This window comes from Lithobates pipiens, unplaced genomic scaffold (assembly GCF_037356315.1).
Source record: "Lithobates pipiens isolate NorthernLeopardFrog02 unplaced genomic scaffold, aLitPip1_a1.2 Scaffold_19, whole genome shotgun sequence".
Taxonomy (NCBI): domain Eukaryota; kingdom Metazoa; phylum Chordata; class Amphibia; order Anura; family Ranidae; genus Lithobates; species Lithobates pipiens.
This window is the reverse complement of record NW_027507764.1, coordinates 121,623,920-121,645,629: the sequence shown is the minus strand read 5'-3', so window position 1 is coordinate 121,645,629 and position 21,710 is coordinate 121,623,920. Positions and strand designations below refer to the sequence as shown.

The 21,710-nt window shown below is 40.8% G+C and overlaps 1 protein-coding gene across 1 annotated transcript in view; it reads left to right on the top strand.

Moving 5' to 3' along the window:
• GORASP1 (golgi reassembly stacking protein 1) overlaps positions 1-7,961 on the top strand; it is a 65,727-nt gene extending 57,766 nt beyond the window's left edge. Inside the window, exon 9 of the mRNA XM_077491215.1 lies at positions 1,221-7,961. Coding sequence (XP_077347341.1) covers positions 1,221-1,453 — 233 coding nt within the window. The 3' untranslated portion in view covers positions 1,454-7,961. The remainder of the gene's footprint in view (positions 1-1,220) is intronic.
• Positions 7,962-21,710: the final 13,749 nt, after the last annotated feature.

The following is a 21,710-nucleotide window of genomic DNA, read 5'->3' as shown; positions in this document are numbered from 1 at the left end:
TTATAATGAACGTATGAGAGGCATGTGACCACTTTGACCAGTTGGGATTGGATGGAGGTATCTCTCCTGCCAAGCGATTGTATTCTGACAGCTGCAGCCTGCAATATCCATTGCTCCACTTTCTTTAATGGCAATGTACAGAATGGTTATGATGTCACTACTGAGTAATATCTATGTTTGAAGGGATATTTGGGGCACTCAAGGTGGACTTGTATCTTTTGTAGTTATTGAGGAATGTGTTTTAAAGGATAAGTTCACCTTTGGGAATATGTTACATTTTCCACCCATTTTTAGGGTGAAATGTAACATGTTCCCAATGCCACCCCCATATGACAGCAGGACAAGAAGTTCCCCATACTACCTGTCACTTTTTGAAAGTAGCTCCGCCCACAGGGCTGTGTCATTCATTCATTCATTCATACAGCTCTGTATGTGAATGAATTACAACCTTTGACATCCTTTGTGGCTTTCGGTTTGTAGTTCTCAATGAACTATCACTGACCGATTTGCAGGAGACCTGCATGGAACCAGTAATCTTCTGATCACTGGTGCAATGCTTTACAGGCTCCAATAAATAAATAAATGCACATTTTTTTACCTGCAAACATTTTTTTTTGTTTTAAGCAAACTTATCCTTTAAAGCTGAACGCTGGACACAAAAACCTTCATTTAAACAGCCTTTAAACTATCTAGTGGGGGATGTAGGTTGTTGTGAAGTGCGTTTTGCAGGGCTTTACAGTACAATCAAAATAACTGTCATGTCTGCACTTATAGAGGTTCTGGCTATTCACCCATGACAACCAGCAAATTTTTTAAATATATGTGAGGCCAAAAAATAAGAAACCAAAACACTAAAAAGGGGAAATAAATTCATTCTTTTTAACTAAAATAATAATGCGCAGTATGTTACAGGTAGAGAAAATTATGATGAAATGCAAAAAAAGTTATAAGGAATGGGCACGAATATGGTCATTGCACAAACCTGCAGGAGCTTCTAAAGCCCTTTATATTGCCAGCTGAATGCTGTGTCCCTTTGACCCGAATTTCTTGATGGCACCAAAGCTTGGCCAGCTTCCTGTACATTCCTATGCGCAGATTTTGTCTGTGCTTTACACCCTCAGCAGTTATTTTCAGAAACTAACAGTACTCTTCAAGTTACGGTAATGCTCAGATTCCTTAAATTGTGACTTTTCATTTGTGTCTTTTTTTCATCTTTACAGAACAAGTGACAATTCCAGAAGTGCCACCACTTGGAATGCCCATATCACACACTAGCTTGGAGCAGTCACTCGCTGAGCACAGCACAGCCACCTCTGAGGACCTGACCAGTACTCCAGCACTGGACAGTCTGGAGAATGGATCACCTGCTCAAGAGGACAGACTACTCTCCACTGCTGAACCGCAAACCACAGAGGATACAGCCACCCTCAGAGCTGAAACAAAATATGAATAGAAAGTAAAAGACCTAGAATTTTATTTATAGTTGCCAAGTTTTATCAGCTTTCCACTATGCTGGGTTACAACATGCATGGTCGCTATTAACAAGACAGTTAAAGGTTTTATTTTTTTAAATCTTTTCACAACAAGCAATTTTATGCAAAGGGTAGATTTTATTGAATTATCTATTTGTTCTTATGGACCTGCCTCTCAGGATTATAGAGCTTAAAGTCTTCATAAGCACAAGCTAGCATATTACTGTTATGATGGGCATGTCAGAGGTGATGGGTCACCTGCATTTACCAGCAGGATTTCTGTTTAATGTATGATTGGTTGTTTGGTTTGCATCAGGGGTGTAGAGATCAGCCAAGACCAGATATCTTCCCAGTTCTAGATGGTTTGAAGCTAAACTTCTACCAGAATTAGGTGGTTTTAAGCAAAACATCACTTAACCAATTATGTAAAGGCCAAGTTCACCTTTTATAAATAAAAAATGTGTATTTATTTTTATTTTTCTGCAGCCTGTAAGCTATTGCACCCACAAACAGCAGATCGCGGGTACAATGCCTGCACCCTGCAGACTTCTCAGTACACTGTATGTCTGATTCAGGCAGGCAGTTGTTGAATTGCAGGAAGAATCGTGAACTACAAGAGTGCTCACCGGCGCCCTCGCAGTTCATTGAGGTCTACAAGCTGTTGGCCCCGGCAGCCGAAAGTACTTGTAGGTAATTAATTCACGGAACTCTGTAAATGAAAGATGTGTGGGCAGAGGCTTGCATGGCCAAGCTGTCTCGAAATTGCAACAGTTGGTGGGGGAGAAGATCACAGCCTGCTGTCACAGGAGTAGCAGAAGGAAAGGAAGTAGAAGCTGGAATATGTAACATGTCCCAAAGGTGAACTTAGCCTTTAAGGCCACCCATGTTACCCCGCTGCTCTGTCCTAATCAAAATGAAGGAAAAAAGGAGTGGTATGCTTCTTTCCTTGGGACTCTAGGGGCTGTGCTTGCACTGTATGGGAATATATCAAGCCCCTAACAGTGTGACTGGGGTAACTATCTACAGGAAATAATGCCCATAAGTTTGTTTGCTCAACTTTTCCAGTTCCATTCCCTCTTCTAGTATTCAGAGTTTCTGAAAGCCATCCTCAATATTTTCATTAACATTTACCATAATGTATGTGATGCTTTCAGACTTCACAAAAGAAACATATCTTAAGCAGGCCACATGTGGCTGGATAAAAGTGATTCTTGCAATTATTGAGCCATCTCTTCTCCCCTTTTGAATGCTGAGTGCTTTTGGAAAGTGGAGGCTCTCCTTCTTAGTTAGAGAGAGTGGTAAGCACGGCAGTGGCTCAGAGCGCTTGCTTATTATACAAAGGTAGTCAGATATCTACTTCATCTGTCTGAGGCTACCCTATGTAATAATAGCAGATTACAGTGTTATTTTCTAATTTTCAAAAGAGCTTCATATTTAAGTAAACCTAACCTATATTAAACCATCTGCCTGCTGTCCTGTAACCTACTTACATGTCAGCAATTACTATCTTCATCACAACACTAGTACCTGGACCCAGCCGCCGATTCAGGTTTTGTCTTCAGTGTCCTAGGACAGGATCTGTGTTCAGCCAGAGCCCCTGATTGGCTGCTCTGTCTAAGCACCACCCTTTGACAGAAAGATCATGTGACCTGTAATTTTTAGAGATGGGCAGCAGGTTTTAATAAGCTTTAGGTTTGTTTTATTGGTATATATGGCTTTCATTCCACTGAAGTGTTCATAGTCCCTTGCCAGTCCCTTGAGAGCAGATCAGTTTTTAGTAGCAGCTCATAGTTGTTTTGTAGGAGGGCTTAAAGATATAGTCCAACTTTGGGACCATATTTCAGGTTACACCCATATTTAGGATGTAACCATAATCAGGGTCACATTCCCCAACCCCCTCACCCTCAAACTGCCCCCAACTTACTTAATTGTGGGATGCATCTCCCTGGAGCATACTATTGTGGAATTTAGCACAGATAATTGTAGCTCTGCCTGCACAGCCAGATCATCTATTCAAAGATCCATTCACAAGGATCTGCAAATAGAAAGACTACAAAACCCATCCGCCACCAAAGAAGAGGGGGCTTGAAGATTGCACTGGCACAAGAGTGGTGAAGTCACCACACTTGTAGTCCATTGTTTACTTACTCCAGCCTCATTACAGAAGGTCTGTACCTATGTATGGACCTGCGGTTGGGATGTATGCAATACAGGAGTCTGTACAAGTATGCCCATGATACACTGATCACAGTAGCAATGTTCTACAGACTTCAATGCAGAAACAAAAAAATGCACATGCTTTAATTAATGTCGGTGCATTTATTAAATTTTTGCAGAAAATAGACTATGCCTTTAAGCATTAGGAGATGTGCTGTTTAGGACCCAGGCTTGCCCATTACTTTGAACAATGATCAGCCTTTCTGCTGACACCTTTACACTAGGCATGACACTGCAATAGGGGATTAGGGCTAGGGATTATGGTGGGCTGATCATGCATCAAGAGAGACCAAAAGAATCAAAAATGTTGGTGTTTCACCCAGGACTGGTCTGAGGGGTAGGCAGACTAGGCAGCAACAAAAAACTGGCCACTGCCCACACCTATAACTGGCCTTCACAGTGAGGAGCCCATGGAGGACAGACATATACGTATAAAACAAAGGCAATTCCATAGCTCAACTCGCCAACCAGTCTGCTGTCCAAACAAATTAACCTGTCTAACCGTCTGTTAAAAGCAGGGGTTTAGTTAGCACACATTTGCAAAGCAGCAGCCTTGGACACTTCAGCATGAGGGAGGTATAACAAAGGGCAAGACCTGAAACCAGGGTCTTGTCGGCACAAACAGAACAAAGATTGCTTTTGTCCTGCCTGACCCTATATGGACAGTATGTACACACTGCTGCAGTTCCTATGGGAGTTATAATGTATCTCCTTTTTCACACATTATGTCCAAATAATTTCTCCATATTTTATTATTTTTATTTCACACTACAGCAAAACTGAAATTTTAACGGCAAATATATAGATTGTAGAGACATGCATCTAAGTGCATGCAGTTGCATAGCAAATAACATGGGAAAAAAGTTTTTTTTATTTTTTTTACTATGCAACTGCATGCATTAAGACACCGCACTACAAAGAAAAATGCACTTGAAGCTACAAATAAAAAATGTATGTGTGTAGATCCACCTGGACATTTATCAAAGTAATTTTTTTACTTTTCAATGCAGTGAATTTTAAAGCATTAAATTGCATTTTGAAGACCTTTTGGGCCTTTTCCTGTGTGGTTAGCACATGTTCTAGCACAGTGATGGTGAACCTTGGCACCCCAGATGTTTTGGAACTACATTTCCCATGATGCTCATGCACTCTCCAGTGTACTGAAGCATCATGGGTAATGTAGTTCCAAAACATCTGGGGTGCCAAGGTTCGCCATCACTGTTCTAGCACATAATAAAAATTAATGTAGCTTCATTTTAAAAGTAGATGTCTTTAACCAAAGCATTATTTTGAATGAACTTGCATGCTGGAAGCCAAGCATAATGTCTATTTCAAAACACGTGTGTAAACTGCAATAAAAGTGTTCAGAAAACAGATGCAGATACAGATGCAGCAGTATGTACATACCACAAAACAAAGGCTCATCGCTTAGATTCGGATGTCTAGTTGTGTCTCTGAGTACTCAGAAGATATCAGTTATAAAATACGGGTTTGATTTTTGGCTGTGAGGAATATCCAAATGAGAATAACCAAGTGTATACAGTTTTACGAAGGTCAGGATTTAGGAGGGTTTTGTTTTTGATGTCTTACATTTTAATTTAATATAATTTAAAGGAAATCGCTGGGGGTTAGTAAATGAAACCGTTCTTAATATTTGTGATATTTTACAGAAAAAATTATATATTATATACGTAAATATATATGTTGCAGAATCAGCAGCACAAGAAAGCTATGTTTTGCTTTAAGGTTCACACCTATGCTTTTTGCAGTGCGTTTTCAGTTTTGCAAAAGCGCACTACAGGCCATTTTAACATGATTTTCCTATGGGTCCCACTCACATCTGTGCATTTTCAACCGCTACGTTTTTTGGAAAAGGTCTGAGTTTTTTCTGCCCGCAGCAGGTTGCGTTTTTGGTACCATAGACTTCAATTGAAACGCAGCAGGAATGCTTCAAACATGTGGTGCTTGCGTTTTTGCTGGTTTCTCTTGCATGACAACAGACAACTCCCCAAAACGTAAAATGCATCAAAAACATTACATTCTTTTAAAAACGTGTGTGGAAAAAAAGCAAAGTGCATGAACCACAACCTGCATAGGTGTGAACCCAGCCTAAAATTGCAGAGGTAGCATAGTAGGAGTGCCTGTAACCTGGAAATTGAAAGAATACTCTAGTCACAACAAATTCAACAGTACGGTTAAAATTAGAATATTTAAGTTGCACACCATTAAATCCGATCAAGAAGTTATTTAATATATATAAATATTTAATTAGGAATACTGAAGCAGGAATATATATACAGCACCCTGCTGGCCCCTCCACCCAGCAATGATCTGTGTGCATTGCACAGTGAAGTAGTACTAAAATAGGGGATGTGAAATAAAGCATTTATATTAGGTTCACATCTGTATGGGTGATTCCCGCTGTGGGTCCCCACATGTTCCTTCAGCTGCAACCACCCGCACTGAAAAACGTGTTGGATTCCTGCGGGGGCCATTAATCCTAATGGCACACCACCACATACACTAAAGATCGCATATGCAATAGTGTGAACCTAGCCTTAATGAAAGCTCAAAGGTTTATTTAAAAATATAAATAGCATATTAATAGGAGAAGGAACCAGAGAAAGCAAAATATATAAGCAGGTTAAATTTCAGCTTTAACGCTAGGTTCACACCTTTAGCGTTTTTGCGGCCCGCATGGGCACGGCAGCCTATTCATTTCAATGGGCTAACACGCCTGCGTTTCCCTCAGAATGCATGCACCTTTTTTTAAACGTGGCCTGCACAGAAATTGCATTGTCATTTTGAACATGCAATTTCCCTGCGGTACATGCGCACGCACTGGGATTATACATGCATAGGGGTGCCATTTACAATGAATAGTAGCCCTACCCGTTATCACTGCGGGTGGGTGCGGGTATCGCTGCTATTCCCGCACCCACAAAGGTGTGACTAGTCCCTGTTGGAAAATAAAAAATGAGAAAAAAAACATTCCCCCTGTATAAAAGAGATATTAGGATTCTGCAGGCACTGTAGCTTTTGAAAATAGAGAAGATCAGTAATGTAGGTGGTGGGACAGGTAAATATATATTTTTCTTTCTTTTTGAGACTGGGTCAGAGGGACAAGAATTTTTTATTTAATTTTTTTTGTGCAAAATGACTTAACATTACCCTTATTAGACATTTACAAACTAAGTCTGTCTCAACTTCATGATACAAGTACAAAAAGAGATTAGTTGAATTTTGGAAAAGACAAAGGTGTGCTAGTGACATGTTCTTATCTCTTTCCAGAAAGTGGTGGTTGTTTCAAGCACCTGTGTCATGTCTCCAGGTAATTCCATGTCTCTCTGCTGCCCCTTGGGTTCTAGGACCAAGATCTGCACCTGTCTCCAGGTTCATACGAAGTCCTGCTTCTTTCAATAGCTAAAGCCTGTTATTGAGAGGTTAAAGGGGTTGTAAACCCTTGTGTTTTTTTCACTTTAATGCATCCTATCCCGTTTTACTTACCTAAGCCCTGGAACTTCATCCGGCGGGAACGCGCTCTTCCCCTGGCCAGGGTTATCGGCTCTTGATTGGATATATAGCATAGCAGCCATTGGCTCTCGCTGCTGTCAATCAAATCTAATGACGCAGGGGGTGGGGCCGAGTTATACATTCGGTGGCTATGCATGCAAATGCCGGACTCGGGAGCGTACCCGCAAGGTCCTCCTAGAGGGTTATCTGATGTGGGGAGGAGCCGTTTTCTCACTCTTTCTGTTGCCTTAGAAACTGTCCTGCAATCTTTGGTGACGTCAGCCACGCCTGCGCATTCCTTAGATTCTTTAACGGCATGCTATCTGTGCCGTTCACTATCCTCTGCATGCCATTCACTTTCATTGGAAACGGCACTGAGAAAGAAGCCTCGTGATGCTGGGATCACATCCTCTCCTTCCTGGTTCTCCCCCTTGTGACTGTATAAGACATCACACAGGGGGAGTGAACCAGAGCAGCACATAGAGGGATTTGCTGTTGATGGCTTAGCTTGGTTGCCGTAGTAACGGCAATCAAAATGGAGGCTTGGTTTAATCTTGGAAAGCAAAACAAAGTAGGGGCGGAAATAACGTCAACAAAAGTTTAATCGATCAGTAGTAAAGATGGCGCGGCCAATACCCAGAAGAAAAAAAAATTAAAACCGTGAAATAAGGTATTTTAAAACCTCGTTTTTGTCTTATTTAAAAGTGTATGGCTTACCAATACATTGCAGGATCATTATATAAAAAAAAAAAGGAAAAACGGACAGGGTTTACTTCCTCTTCAAGTTCAATTGCCTTGGCAATAAAGTCAATAAAGTTTCAAATATTTGATAAATGACAGTTGGCAGGGCTTGGTGCCAACTAAGCAGCTTTCTGTAATTTTGGGCTAGGATCCAAGGTTCCCAACAGAGATGCAGCAAAACAATATGAAGACCAACACGGGCATTTGCAATTAAGCACTGTTACATTAGGCACTTGTCTTGTCACTTTAAGAAGGTACTGTTATGCATGTTAATATGGTTGTAAACATGGTTACTTCAATGAACACTAACTTGAATTACATGGCCTTAAATAAAAGATTTTGTACAAAAAAGTTTTGTATTCCTGGTCCACTTTAAGCACGAAGTTAAACAAGAACAGTTTAATTGTTATTTTGTAGAAATCTGGCAGCACGCATCATAACGGGGGTCATTTATTAGAACTGAACAGCTGTGCATGGCAACCTATCTGCTTCTATCTTCAACTTGTTCAGGTAAACTGTTAAAACCAAAGCTAGAAACTGATCCGTTATACTGCTCCATTTATTTATTTATTTATTAGATTTCAAAAAGTTATGGTATAAAACAGAGCCTATTAGGCACACCCAAGTTTGGCACATATACCTATAAAACATCATACAACAAACAACTCAAGTGCCCTAACTAGCACTAAACCTCCATTAACTACTTAGAGACTTCTGCACAATGTTAGGGTTCATCTAGTTAGGATCCAGTTATCCAGAACTAGAGAAAAAGTGAAAACCTCTACTCTCCAGAATTCAGTTGAAGTATGGCCCTCACAACATGCGCCCATGCTTACCAGGGTCACAGAAAAATAAGCTACTTAATCAGAACAATCAAGGCCTGTGTTAGTGGAAGGGGCATCAATCCAGATATCCCATACTTTTTCTGCATTTTTTTTCAATTTTTAATTTTTTTATTTATTAATTTTTTACATTTTAGGTCTTTTTTTTGTTTATAGGGCAAAAAATAACCACAGAGGTGATCAAATACCACCAAAAGAAAGCTCTATTTGTAGGGAAAAAATTACATACATTTTATTTGGGTACAACGTCACACGACCGCGCAATTGTTAGTCAAAATAACGCAGTGCCGTTTTGCAGAAAACGGCCTGGTCATGAAGGGGGGTAAATCTTCTGGAGATCAAGTGGTTAAAGGTGCAGTTTTGTCATAATTATCCTGATTTATTGACGTCATACCAGATGAAAGTTCAGACTCGGAGCCTGTAGCTTTAAAAGAATGTTTTCAGCTCCTATACTTTTTTTGTTCTGGTGAGTTCACTTTAAAAGGCCTCTAACTGGAACTGTAGGCAAAATGCTAAAGAGCACTGTTTTACCCTACCAAAGGATCTGTAATTTGTTTTATAGTTACAGGTATTTTACATTGCACAGCCAGAGAGGTAACACCCATAGTCCTTGAATAAGCAATTCTTCCTCTTGCATCAGCAATTTTGATTCATGTGTCACAATTCACCCTTTCCCCTCCCAAGGCTGCACTTGCAAGGTTTATCAACACACAGTGCTATACCCAGAATTCGTAATCTTGCTGAATAGCAGAGGTTTTTTTTTTTTTTTTTTATTTTAAACTTTTTATTTTATTTTAATGAACAGCATTCCATAATATCACAATCGATTCAGTTAAATAACCACAAAACAAGCCTGAACAGTGGGGGATGTTATTGTCAGGCTTTCCCCTTAGTTGTTTTAACACTTTCCCTCTGATCTTTAATTCACGTATTCTGGTCCCATACTGGGCTCCTTCCTACGACCTGCATTGGAAGTTCCCCCCAAACATGTTATTCATCAATCCCCCCTCCCGGAAAAAAAAAAAAAAAAACCTCTCCTAATGATATTAGTATTATCAATATCTCTCCTCCTTCCCCCTCCATTCCCCGGGGTTCCCCCACAGTTGCATGCATCCCATCGAGCTCCTGGCAGTTACTTAATACATTTTCCTCATCTTTCTGGGTCCTCAACAATGAGAGTCTCTCCCTCTTCAGAGTTGATAAAAAGATTCCAGGTAAACCACGTCTCCCTATATTTCTCTTGTTTCTGCCTTCCTGTCCACACCAAGTTCTCTAATCTATTTAGCTCTTTCATCTTCCTGAGCCCACTGAAGGTGGTTTGTGTCTTTTTCCATCTAAGCGGGATACATGTTCTTGCTGCATTCAATAGATGGCACAAGATGGAATTCTTGTATGTTTTGACTGATATTTTAGGGTTGTGTAACAGAAAAAAGATTGGGTCCTCTGGGATCTCATAGTCACAGAATTTTTGAGTGATCCTTCGGCCCTCTCTCCAGTAGCTCCTAATTTCTCTCACAACCAAAAAATGTGTAGTATTGTCCCCCTTTCCTTTTGGCAACACCAGCATCTATTAGGAGTGTCTGTGAAATATATATGGAGCAAGGCCGGGGTTCGATTCCACCGACACAGGATCTTATAATTTGTTTCTTATATTTTTGTGCATATTGATGATTCAAAAATGGCATTTATTATCCTATTGCGATGCTCCACAGTAAATGTTCTATGCAGATCCTGCTCCCATTTTTGAAAAAATGGTAATTGGAAATCTCCCTGGGGTACCATCAAAAAAGCGTATATCTTTGAGATTGTGTGGGGGAGGAAACCTCTCTCCACACAACAATCTTCAAAAGGAAGCAAATCCGGTTATAACTATCTGGGGTATTTAAGGAATATAAGAAATGTCTCAGCTTGCCAGAAGTCCAGCTGGTAACAATCATTTCTTGCTGTTAACACCTGATATGTAGGCCATTCTCCTGCTATCATGGAGTGGGACACCTGATATACCCCCTGTTCCCTCAAAGAGTCAAAAGTTCTCTGGTGTCGGCCCAGAGCAAATTGTGGGTTTCCTAAAATGGGGAATAGTGGGGATTCTAATGATGAACGTCTTCCCCTAGAAAAGAGCCCAAAACATTGACGCAGTGTAGGTCCAATCAGAGGGTGCCTTTTAATATAAGGGAGCTCCCTGTAACACCAAGGTGCTCTACGTAGCATTGCCTTGCTCTGTTCCTGTTCCAGGTTCAGTCAAATTTGTACATCTCCATGTCAGCACCAGTCGATCAAACGTCCTAGATGTACTGCTTTGTAGTACTTATACACATCTGGTACCGCCGGTCCACCATATTGTTTGGGGAGGGTCAGCAAAAATCTATTAATCCTTGTTTTTTTAATGCCCAACTACATTTTAATAATAGTGTATGTATCGACTTAGAATACTTTACTGGTATATTGATACGTAAAGCCTGGAGGGCATTTTGATGCCCAACTAAATTCCAATAATAGTGTATATATCGACTTAGAATACTTTACTCGTATATTGATAGGTAAAGCCTGGAGCAGGTACAATAGCTTTGGCAAAATGTTCATTTTTATAATACTACACCTCCCAAACCATGAATGGAACCCTCTATGCCATTTCTTCAAGAGTATCCGTACTTTGCATAGGAGTGGTTGGACATTGAGCTCAAATGTATGGGTAAGATCTACTGGGATCATAGTCCCCAGATATTTCAGTGCTTGGTCTGTCCACTTAAATGTATAACTCAATTTTTAGTGTTTTTATCAAGATATTAGGTATGGCTATTCCGATTGCCTCTGATTTTGAAAAGTTGATCTTAAAATATGATAGCCATATTTCTCTATTTTGTGAAAGAGGTTGGGGAGGGATATCATTGGGTTTGTCAGTGAGAAAAGCATGTTGTCTGCATATGCTTAAATCTTATGTTGGACCTTACCTGCTTTCACTCTCCGTGTATTTGGATTCGCTCGGATTATACACAAGAAAGGTTCTAACGAGAGCATGAAAAGAATAGGTGATGGAGGGCATCCCTGTCTAGTCCCATCAGTGACTGTAAATGGGTGGTATAGGATTCCGTTTACCTTAACCTGTGCTGAAGGGAGTGAATATATACTCTCAATCCATCTTAACATATTGTCTCCCATCCCCACATGTCGTAGCACTGAATATATAAACTTCCAGTTAATTCTGTTGAAAGCTTTCTCTGCGTCTGTTCCTAGAAACATGCATGGGGTTTTAGATGTATTAACTAAATAAATTAATTTCAAAGCCTTTATTATTATTATTTTAGGTACTTGTATAGTGCCGCCAATTTAAGCAACACTTTACATATACATTGTACCTTCACATCGGTCCCTAACCTCAAGGAGCTTACAATCTGAGGTCCCTAAACTCACATTCATATACTAGGGCCAATTTAGACAGAAGCATGTCTTTGGAGTGTGGGAGGAAACCAGAGTACCCGGAGGAAACCGACCCAGGCACAGGGAGAACATGCAAACTCCAGGCACTTGGTGTCATGGTTGGGATTTGAACCAAAGACCCTTTTTACTGCTAGGTGAGGGAATGCTACCCCACTACACCACTGTGTTGCCTTTATAGTATTGTCCCTTGCCTCCCTCCCCGGGACAAACCCCACCTGATCCAAATGCATCAGGGAGGACAGATGTTCTTGCATGCGTGTCACAATAATTTTTAGGGATGCACCGAAATTTCGGCCGCCAAAACATATCGCCCGAAAATGGTGTTTTTGGCGAAAGGAAAATCTTGCCGATAATGGGGCCGAAAATGGGGGTGGGGCCTGTGCGGGCCTCCGCCCCCTGGTGCCGCCCATTGCGGGGGTGTTTTCTTGGCTCGTCCCCAGTCCTCCGTCCTCCTTTCCTCCCGGCAGACAGTGCGGTGATCTCCATGTGTCACGGGGCTGTGCATTGAATTGCCTGGGCAGCTGCAGTAATAATGTCCCCCCTCCTGTGACAGACGGTACACTGATCCAATGGCGGGACATTGAATCAGCCTGACATGATTAAAGGAGGCGGGACATTGTTACTGCAGCCGCCCAGGCAATTCAATGCACAGCTCCTTGACACACAGAGATCACCACTCTGATCCGGGCATGGGTGAGGCTGCATTCAGACACTGGCAAGCTGCATGAGGGGAAAAGAGTGTGCCCAGGGCAAGCATTACTGCAGAGTTTTGTCCGCAGCTAAATCACAAGTTTTTTGTGCCCACAGTGCTGCTGCATCCAAAAGAGTCATTTGTTTGCCTCTGAAACTATCCACCTCTAGCCACTTGTTTGAATGTAGCCATGCTATATAAAACCAGGTCACAGGACAAAGGCTGCACTCCCTTTATTGGCCATATAAAAAAAAAAAAAAAAATCTTTATTTTGACCCAGCTAGGTTTTTATCGCCATGTGATAGAATGGGGAAGGGTTAAGTTGTTAGTAGCCATTAGTTTATAGTAATACACAGTGAAGCCATCTGGGTCCGATGCTTTACCAGGCTTGGATGATTTCACTGCTTCCTGTAATTCCTCCAAAGTAATTCTGTGTCATATTTGTTAAGCCGGGCATACCAGATAATATAAAATATTAATCTATTGCTGACTGATCGGGTGTGTCCTGTTGAAAATTATACAGTGGAGAGTAGAATTCTGCAAATTTCTGAGCTATTTGTTTAGGTAGGGTAAGTTTTCTTCCCTCCACTCCCATAATCTCTGGGACATAGGTCATTGATTGCTTCTCTCGTAGTGTTGGAGCCAAGAGTTTACCACGTTTATTTCCGGATTCGTAGGATTGCTTTCGTCCTATCTGTATAGATTTTTGAGCTTTATAGAACAGCAAATCTGTGACCTGTCTACCTTCCTTTTTCTATCTGAGGCGGGGGTATGCTTATGGATTATTTCGAATCTAGGTATTTCCGCTAAAGTAGTTATTCGTTTTGCTTCCCTTTCCCATTTGATCCTAGCTACGTGTCTAATCGGGACCCCCCAAATCACTGCTTTATGAGCCTCCCACATCACCCCAGGGTTACATTCCGGGGTGTCATTAGTCTTAAAAAGAAAAATGTCACTTCTCTTCTGACATCCTCCATAACCTCCTTGTCTTGTAAAAGGCGTTCATTAAGATTCCACATTGTCTGAATACAGGGGCTAGATATTATATTTCATAAATATTGGTGCGTGATCTGAGCAAGTAATTGGGCCCGATCATGGTGTCAATTGCTGAGTACAGTTGACTGGGGGATAAAAAAAAAAGTCAATACGAGAGTATGATTTATATATATATATATATATATATATATATATATATATATATATATATATATATATATATATACAGGGGAGAAGAATGAATAATCTCTCTCTCTCCAGGATGAAAAAGGCGCCATACGTCGTCCTAGTTTTGTTCCATACAGTAATTGAAGAATTTGTTCCCGTAGGCTTGAGAACACTGATGGTGATCCTATTGATGTATCCTCTCTAGGAACTAGAGGGACATTAAGATCTCCTCCCACAATCGACTGACCTGAGAATTCCACTAATCTACTTGTAATATTCCTAAAAAATACATGTGTGTCGTTCATATATATTCCTTCCTTCCCTTCTCTTACCACTCCTTCTCTCATTTACTGCCCCCAAATGCTATTTAAATCTACATGTTCCCTGTTAGTGAGTTTTGTGACCTCCCCCTGTGAGAGAAAAAAAAATGAATAAGAGAGTATATTTCAGTACTTCTCTGCACTTTGTATGTTCTTCCCCTTCTCACTCTCTATCTTAAGTCCCATATCTCCTACTCCCCAATCTCCCCCCTCTACTCCATCTCCTGTGCCCTCTCTGTTGTATTTAAAGAGGTAGTAAACACTTCCTCCTTATTTACCTGCAAAGGTAAAGCATAATGGGTTAAGGAGATATTTCCAGCACCTACAGGTAAGCCTTAATATAGGCTTGCCTGTAGGTAAAAGTGGTTGTACAGAGTGTACAACCACTTTACGTTAATATTCCCTTCCTGTCTATTCAGTTTTGTTTGTTTCATTCTTTTCCATTTTCCCCTTCTTTTTCCTCTCTCTCCCTTCCTCCCAGGGGATGATTTAGGGTGGGTAGTTGAGGGGGGGGGGGGCATTTACAAAGGACAATAGTGTTCCTAATCAGATTATTTATCTATCTATATCATATCCTAGTCCTATTCAATCCCTCTCCAAATAATAAATTCCATATAAAAGCTATACACCCCCTATTGCCCCTACCTATTTTTACACCTCCATACTTGGTATCCCTTGATTCCCTCTCCCCTCCACTTCATATATATATATATATATATATATATATATATATATAAAGTCCGTTCATCTTATCCATATAGATATGTTGATGTCAATGCAGCTATAAATCCCTTAGCAGACCAAGATTTAAAACAATATCAGCCTATATCTAGTCCAAAGGCCTCCATCTGCCATTATTTCAAAAGCGTATCTAATCGGGGATCCTTTGACTTAGTCCTTGTGCGGCCTGGTATCCGTGTGAGTAACTGTAGCCAGTTAACCGGGAAGGAATCTATATTCAGATATTTAAATTGTTCTGGAAGGTCATCCTGTGTATTCAGTGAGAGGTATGAGGTATTCTTCTGTATTGTAACTGCTTTTGGAAATCTCCATCTATATGTACCACCAGCCTGATGTACTTGATCTAATACTGGCCAGAGCAGAGCTCTATGTTGTAGCATAACTCTGAATAGATCTGGCAATACTTTGACCTGTGCCCCTCCACCTCTACCGTACCCGCCTCCCATGCCTTTCGTAGTATCTTCTCTCTGTGGACAAAATAGTGCAGGCGGCATATTACATCCCGGGGGCAGTCTGGATCTGCGTGTTTAAGGCCCCCAGTTCTGTGTACTCTATCCAGATCCAAAATATCAGGGACATCTCCTTCCAGATTGTTCCTGCGACTCTGATCCTCCATCTCTTCTAATTGCAGCTGAAGGCCTATCACAGTTTCTGTATGGGAATTATTATCCCTCTCCTAGACAGCAAGGCGCTGTCCCAAAACACTGGTTGTGGTCTCCTCCACTGCAAGACATTCTGATATTGACTGTATATCTGTATGAATGACCTGGAGTTCTCTATAATGGGCCTCTTCCACTCTATAAATAAGTGCTTCTATATTTTTCCTTGTTGGTAGAGCCAGTATCAATGTCCTCAGATCCTGCTCTCCCATACTGAGTGGCCCTGCATTTTCCTGCTATATATGAGTTGCCTCTCCAATATGGGGGTCTGTTGTGCCTCTAAATTAAATTCTTTTACTGTCGCCGTAGTGGGTATAATAGATATAGTCTGGGTGTTCTGTAAGCTATGTATCCCAATTTCTTGACCCTGTAGGTTTATTGTCTTGCAACCAGAGCCCCATCAATCTATTGCTGGGGAAATACTGTTGAATCTCGGCTTGTGTCTTCCCCGTTTTAGCTGCTTTGCGGGATGTTTTAGTTTCCCATTGCTTAAGAGACTGCATACCGCTCCCACCCCTGTTTACACAGATGGTTACTTGCTCTAGCACGGGGGGTGATATGGTAGTTCAATCCATGGGCATGCGCTTATTACTAACCCCTCTACTACTGGAATGATACTAGGTTATTTCTAGGAGATTTCTTAGAGTATTACTGGGGTACTGAAGGAGACAGACATTAGCAAGCAAGAGTCTAACAAATGCCTCCCCTGTCACCTTCGGGCTGTCAAATATCTGGCTCCCCTCCCGCCATGTAGACTGTAAATGCTGCTCCTCGCCGTCTTTAGTACTGCTGCTGCAGAGGCTCTCGGCTCAACGCTAATATGCCTTTAGTATATTTTCTCTGGAATCCAGCTGCTGGGTTGAGAATAAATCAATTGCCCTCCTCCATGCCGATAGCCCAGATAAACCAAAAGGCTCCCCTTGCTATGGTACAGATACTATACAGCTGTATAGCTCTATAGTTTTATATACAGATCCAGGCTATTCAGGGACCCTCTCCGATCGAGAGGTATCAGCCGCTACAGGCTGTTTAGGTGTGAAGCAGTCACAGAGCCGGCATGGATCAGGAGCTCCGCTACCATGCATATACGGATCAGGGCCTTTCAGAGCACCAAGGTATCGTATCATCATGGAGCCGGCGTGGATCAGGAGCTTTGTTGCTGTGCATATACGGCTCCGGGCCGTTCAGAGCACCTCTCCAATCAAGAGGTATCAGCTGCTGTTACTGTTGTTTGTGCGTAAAGCAATCACGGAGTCGGCATGGGTCAGAAGCTCAGCTACTGTACGTCCTCACCCGATCATTGCTAGACCACTCCCGAATAGCAGAGGTTTATCATTACAGCTGTCAATATGACAAATCCCTTGACAAGTAAAACATTAAACAAATATATTAATCAATAAATATATGTTAGCGTGTGTATAAACATTTATAATGCGGCTGAGACTAGCATCTGCGAGCAGTTTGTTCCTTCCCCACACAAAGGGAAGGATTCCTTTATTGCATATCCGTTGTGTTGTCAGCTGAAGATCATGGCAGGTTGGGCAAGACCCCCTGGTAAAGTAAAGTTGTCACCCTGTTTATAGCATTTGTGACTAAGCAGCCAAAAATGCTTATGAAGAAAATTTCCCTTCATAGGAGGCGAAGGCTTGGATTTACACTATATTACCAAAAGTATTTGGACGCCTGCCTTTACACACACATGAACTTTAACCTCTTCTATTGGGTTGAAGTCAGGACAGTTAAATTCCTCCACTCCAAACTCACTCATTCATGGCTTTATGGACCTTGCTTTGTGCACTGGTTTGCAGTCATGTTGGAACAGGAAGGGGCCATCCCCAAACTGTTCCCACAAAGTTGGGAACATCAAATTGTCTAAAATGTCTTGGTATGCAGACATCTTAAGAGTTCCCTTCACTGTAACTTAGGGGCCAAGCCCAAACCCTGAAAAATAACCCCACACCATAATCCCACCTCCACCAAATGATTTGGACCAGTGCACAAATCAAGGTCCATAAAGACATGGATGATCGAGTTTGTGGTGGAGGAACTTGACTGGCCTCCACAGAGTCCTGACCTCATGTTGGAATCAGACAGGAATTATTATTATACATCTACACAGCTGTTTGTACAGCCGAATTCAGCCATAGTGATGCCAGGCAGTTTCATATGTGTGAAAGCAAGGAATGTGACACAATTTGAATAGCAGAATGAGTTTCTATTCAGCCCACCTGGAATGTACTGAACTTCAAAGATGATATGGCGCCGGCTTGTCTGCAAGAACAGGGGGACAGCTGGTGGGGCGTCCGAGATCAAGCCACGAGATAGCAATCCAGTCGGAGCAGTTGCAATTCATGGGCAAACACTGCCCCCAGAGGCCAAGTATGGCAGGACTGTTAGCCTGGGGGAGGAGACGCCCCAGAGACGCTGATTGGTCTACGGGAAAGAGTAGGATGGGCTATGGGGTGTGGTATGGCTGAGGTATGTTTGACAAAAAGGTTTGCAACTATGAGGTCTCTCTCTGTCCCTCTTTATTCCATCATGAGATGTGGCTGCGAAGGTCGGATAAGTATGGCTTAGATTGCACTGTGATTGTATGCTATGTATTATTGTAACTTCTATTGATACCTTGTGCACGCTGTATTATTTACATGGGAAATAAATAAGATTTAATTGACCTTAGACCGTGTATTGATTTCATAGCCAAGGGAGGTAGCATTGTGGGATTAACAATAACATGTGCTTGGCGTAATAGATTGATAGATTAGCTGAACTATAGGGACTAGACAAAGGAATACATAACTGATAATAATAAGACTAGATTGAATTGATCAGTTACTTCATTTGGCACCCCAGAAGGCGTGTAAAACATATTTTTACACAGAATCCACAAAAATCTAAGGTATTTTTGTTTGAGTCCCTGTAAGCACAGATGCTCAAAGCCACCCAGAACTGGAAGGCATCTTTAGTGTGGACAAGATTAGCGCTGGCTCGCGAATTCTGAAACCACGCTTGGATGAGCAGGAAAATTCTGTGAGATATTTCACTGGTATAAACGCACGCGTAAAACCTGGTGAGAACTGTGACTGATATATATATATATATATATATATATATGTACATTATTGTTTGCTGCAGAAACTGTAACCAGAGGGCAAATTGCCGCACTGGCGAGATAAGGGACTGATCATCCCTGGTTATGTGATATAACCGCAGATTGACAGGATAAATCATACAATTTTGAGGGAAAAGTGGAAATATCCACGTGATTGTGGAAAAAAAACTTTCTGTCCCAATAGAAATTCCCTATGACCTGCTATCGGGTAGGAGAGCATTGAATAAGAGTGTGTTCTCCTACAGAAATTCGTGGGTAAACGGATTTGTATTTGTTGTTTGTTGTTGTTGTTTTTTGTATTTGGAGGGGGACAACAGGTCAAAGCTAGCTTCTAAACAGCTTCCTCTATGTCTTTGTGTGCTTGGTATCTGATTGTTTAGTGTATTGCTAATGCACAGTGTTGGTTAGAGAGTGGCAGGAATTACCATACATCTTTGAGAAAAAAGTGGGGGAAGTATAGGTTTTTATTTCTACACACGTGAGAGTGAAATAGCTCTGGTCCAATAGAAGACCAAGGCATTGATTAAGAGTGTGCCTTGTGTCTTGTATGCTGTAGAACCACAAGTCACTGGAAATGTAAACGGTTCGTATTTTTTTTTTTTTTTGTTGTTGTCCATTTGTTAGCTGTTTTCTTTTGTCTAAGCAAGATTGCTCAACCAGTTGGTGTGGATAGGCTAATTAGCATATCAATGGAAGCCATTGAAGGTTTCGTTAGCAAGCATGGTGGGATTAGATTTCAAATTACTCACAAAGGTAAATTAACATATCAGTTTAATGAACTTTTAAAACAATGTGATACACATAACAGTCGCATATTTAATAAATCAAAAAAAGGCAGGAAACAGAGAATGGCCAATGCCTTATGCATGTTAATGAGAATGAAAGAAATTGCGGAACAAAAAGAATTAGAATGGTTTGCTGATAGAGAAAAAGTGATGGAACAGGTAAGTGATATATCAATCAGGATTGAAAAGGCTGATGCGGATGCTTGTAGTCGGATTAAACAATTAGTGGCTGAGAAATGTGTATTGCAACAGAGATTAGATGAATTAGAACAAACGTGTAAATTGAGAGAAAGTTGCATTGCCTCTTTGAATCAAAGGGAGGCTGAGAATTTGCAGGTTATCACAAGGCTTAAGGCACAAGCAGCCATAATGGAATTATCCTCCAAGTGTGCAATAGTGGAGGTACCCTCCACACATGCTCAGTGTATAGAAAAGCTAGAAGTGAAATATGAAGAAAACCCGTATGCTATTATCACTGCAAATGATAGTAATGTGATGGGAATCGATGTGGAAGAAGCAAATAAAGGTGGGATAACTGCACTTGAAATTGACTCAGGAGTTGACACTTCGGATGACTCCTCAGACAACGAAAGTGTAAAGTCTGTGCATTCCAATCGCAGTAATATTATCCAGCAATGTGGATTTCCAGCGCCATATGCTAAAAAAATGGCCTATGCAGGGAAACCAGAACTAAAATGTTTTTTGTGTAAAAGGGGGGGTCACACTTCAAAATATTGTCGGGCGGCGAATAATGATATCGAAAGGAAATTATACCCGAAAACGACCCCAAGGCATCATGTGTGTTATTCAGCCAGGTGGGGTAGCCATCCACAGCATGGAACCCATAGTAATCAAACCCATTTCCCGTGTAAGACGCAAATGCGGGGTCTAGGAACTAAAAAGCAATATGTAGGACAGTTGCTTAGAGTCAAAATGGAGATAGACGCATGGTTACTCAAATATAGCACTGGGGGAAACAATGTTAGCAGAACTTAGTGAGCTGCAAGCATGGTAAGAATATTCTGGTCAATGTTTCCCGGCTATGAAAAAGGTTTGATGTAAGTTTCAAGTTCAGAATATGATAGAGGACCTGGATATAGATATACATTTTTTTTGTTTTGTACTTTTAGGGATAAACCCCTGAATTGGTATTGTGGTTTTTCTTTTGTGTGGTTAAAAGATGTTTCTGTTATGAGTTTTTTTTAATCTTGTGTTTCTTTACTCTTCTCTTATTGTCAGTCTTTGTAAACTTTTCCTGAGTAATATCCAATACTGCTGATTAACATAAGAATTGTGTGTAATCACTTGTGTGTTCCTTTTTCCAGAGACCAGGAAGAAGTTAATCTGGTTCGTATACGGACATTTGCATTTGTTTGCAGGTCTCTCAAAGTAACAACAGTGGTAAAATATAGCAGAACATGGGTTAGGTTATCGTAAATGCATAATCGATTATCACATGGTACCATGAGCTCATTAGTTAGTAATTGTTTGCAAACAATGAAAAATAATAGTACTAAAAAGAGTTACAAATGAAGTTAAAATGTTGTGATGATACATATGCTTTGTTTTGTTTTTGTTTTCCCCATTAACTAATTGTATTTCAGATTGGAAAAAGCACTCTTTGCAGGAGAAAAGTCCATGGATGTTGTTAACTAAAAGTTGAGTGTTTGTCATTGTTTTATGATGGTTGTCTTGTCATGTTGTTTGTGTGATCATGGCCAGATTTTTAATTTTTAAAAAAGAAAAAATTATTTTTATTTTCATTTTTTTTTATTTTTTTTATTTTTTTTCTTCTAAAAATTTTTTTTTTGTTGATATTGGTTTAGTCCTCTATGTTAGTTATATTTTTATTCAGGTGGAAAAGTAGTAGGTCTAATCCACCTGAAAGGGGGGGAATTGACAATGCCCTCAGTTAGAACCAGTCACCTGAAAAGGGGTAGTGCATACATCGTAAAGATACAGATAGATGCATTGTTTTTTTTAGTTTGTAAAATTTGAAGTTTTTGAGAACCAAC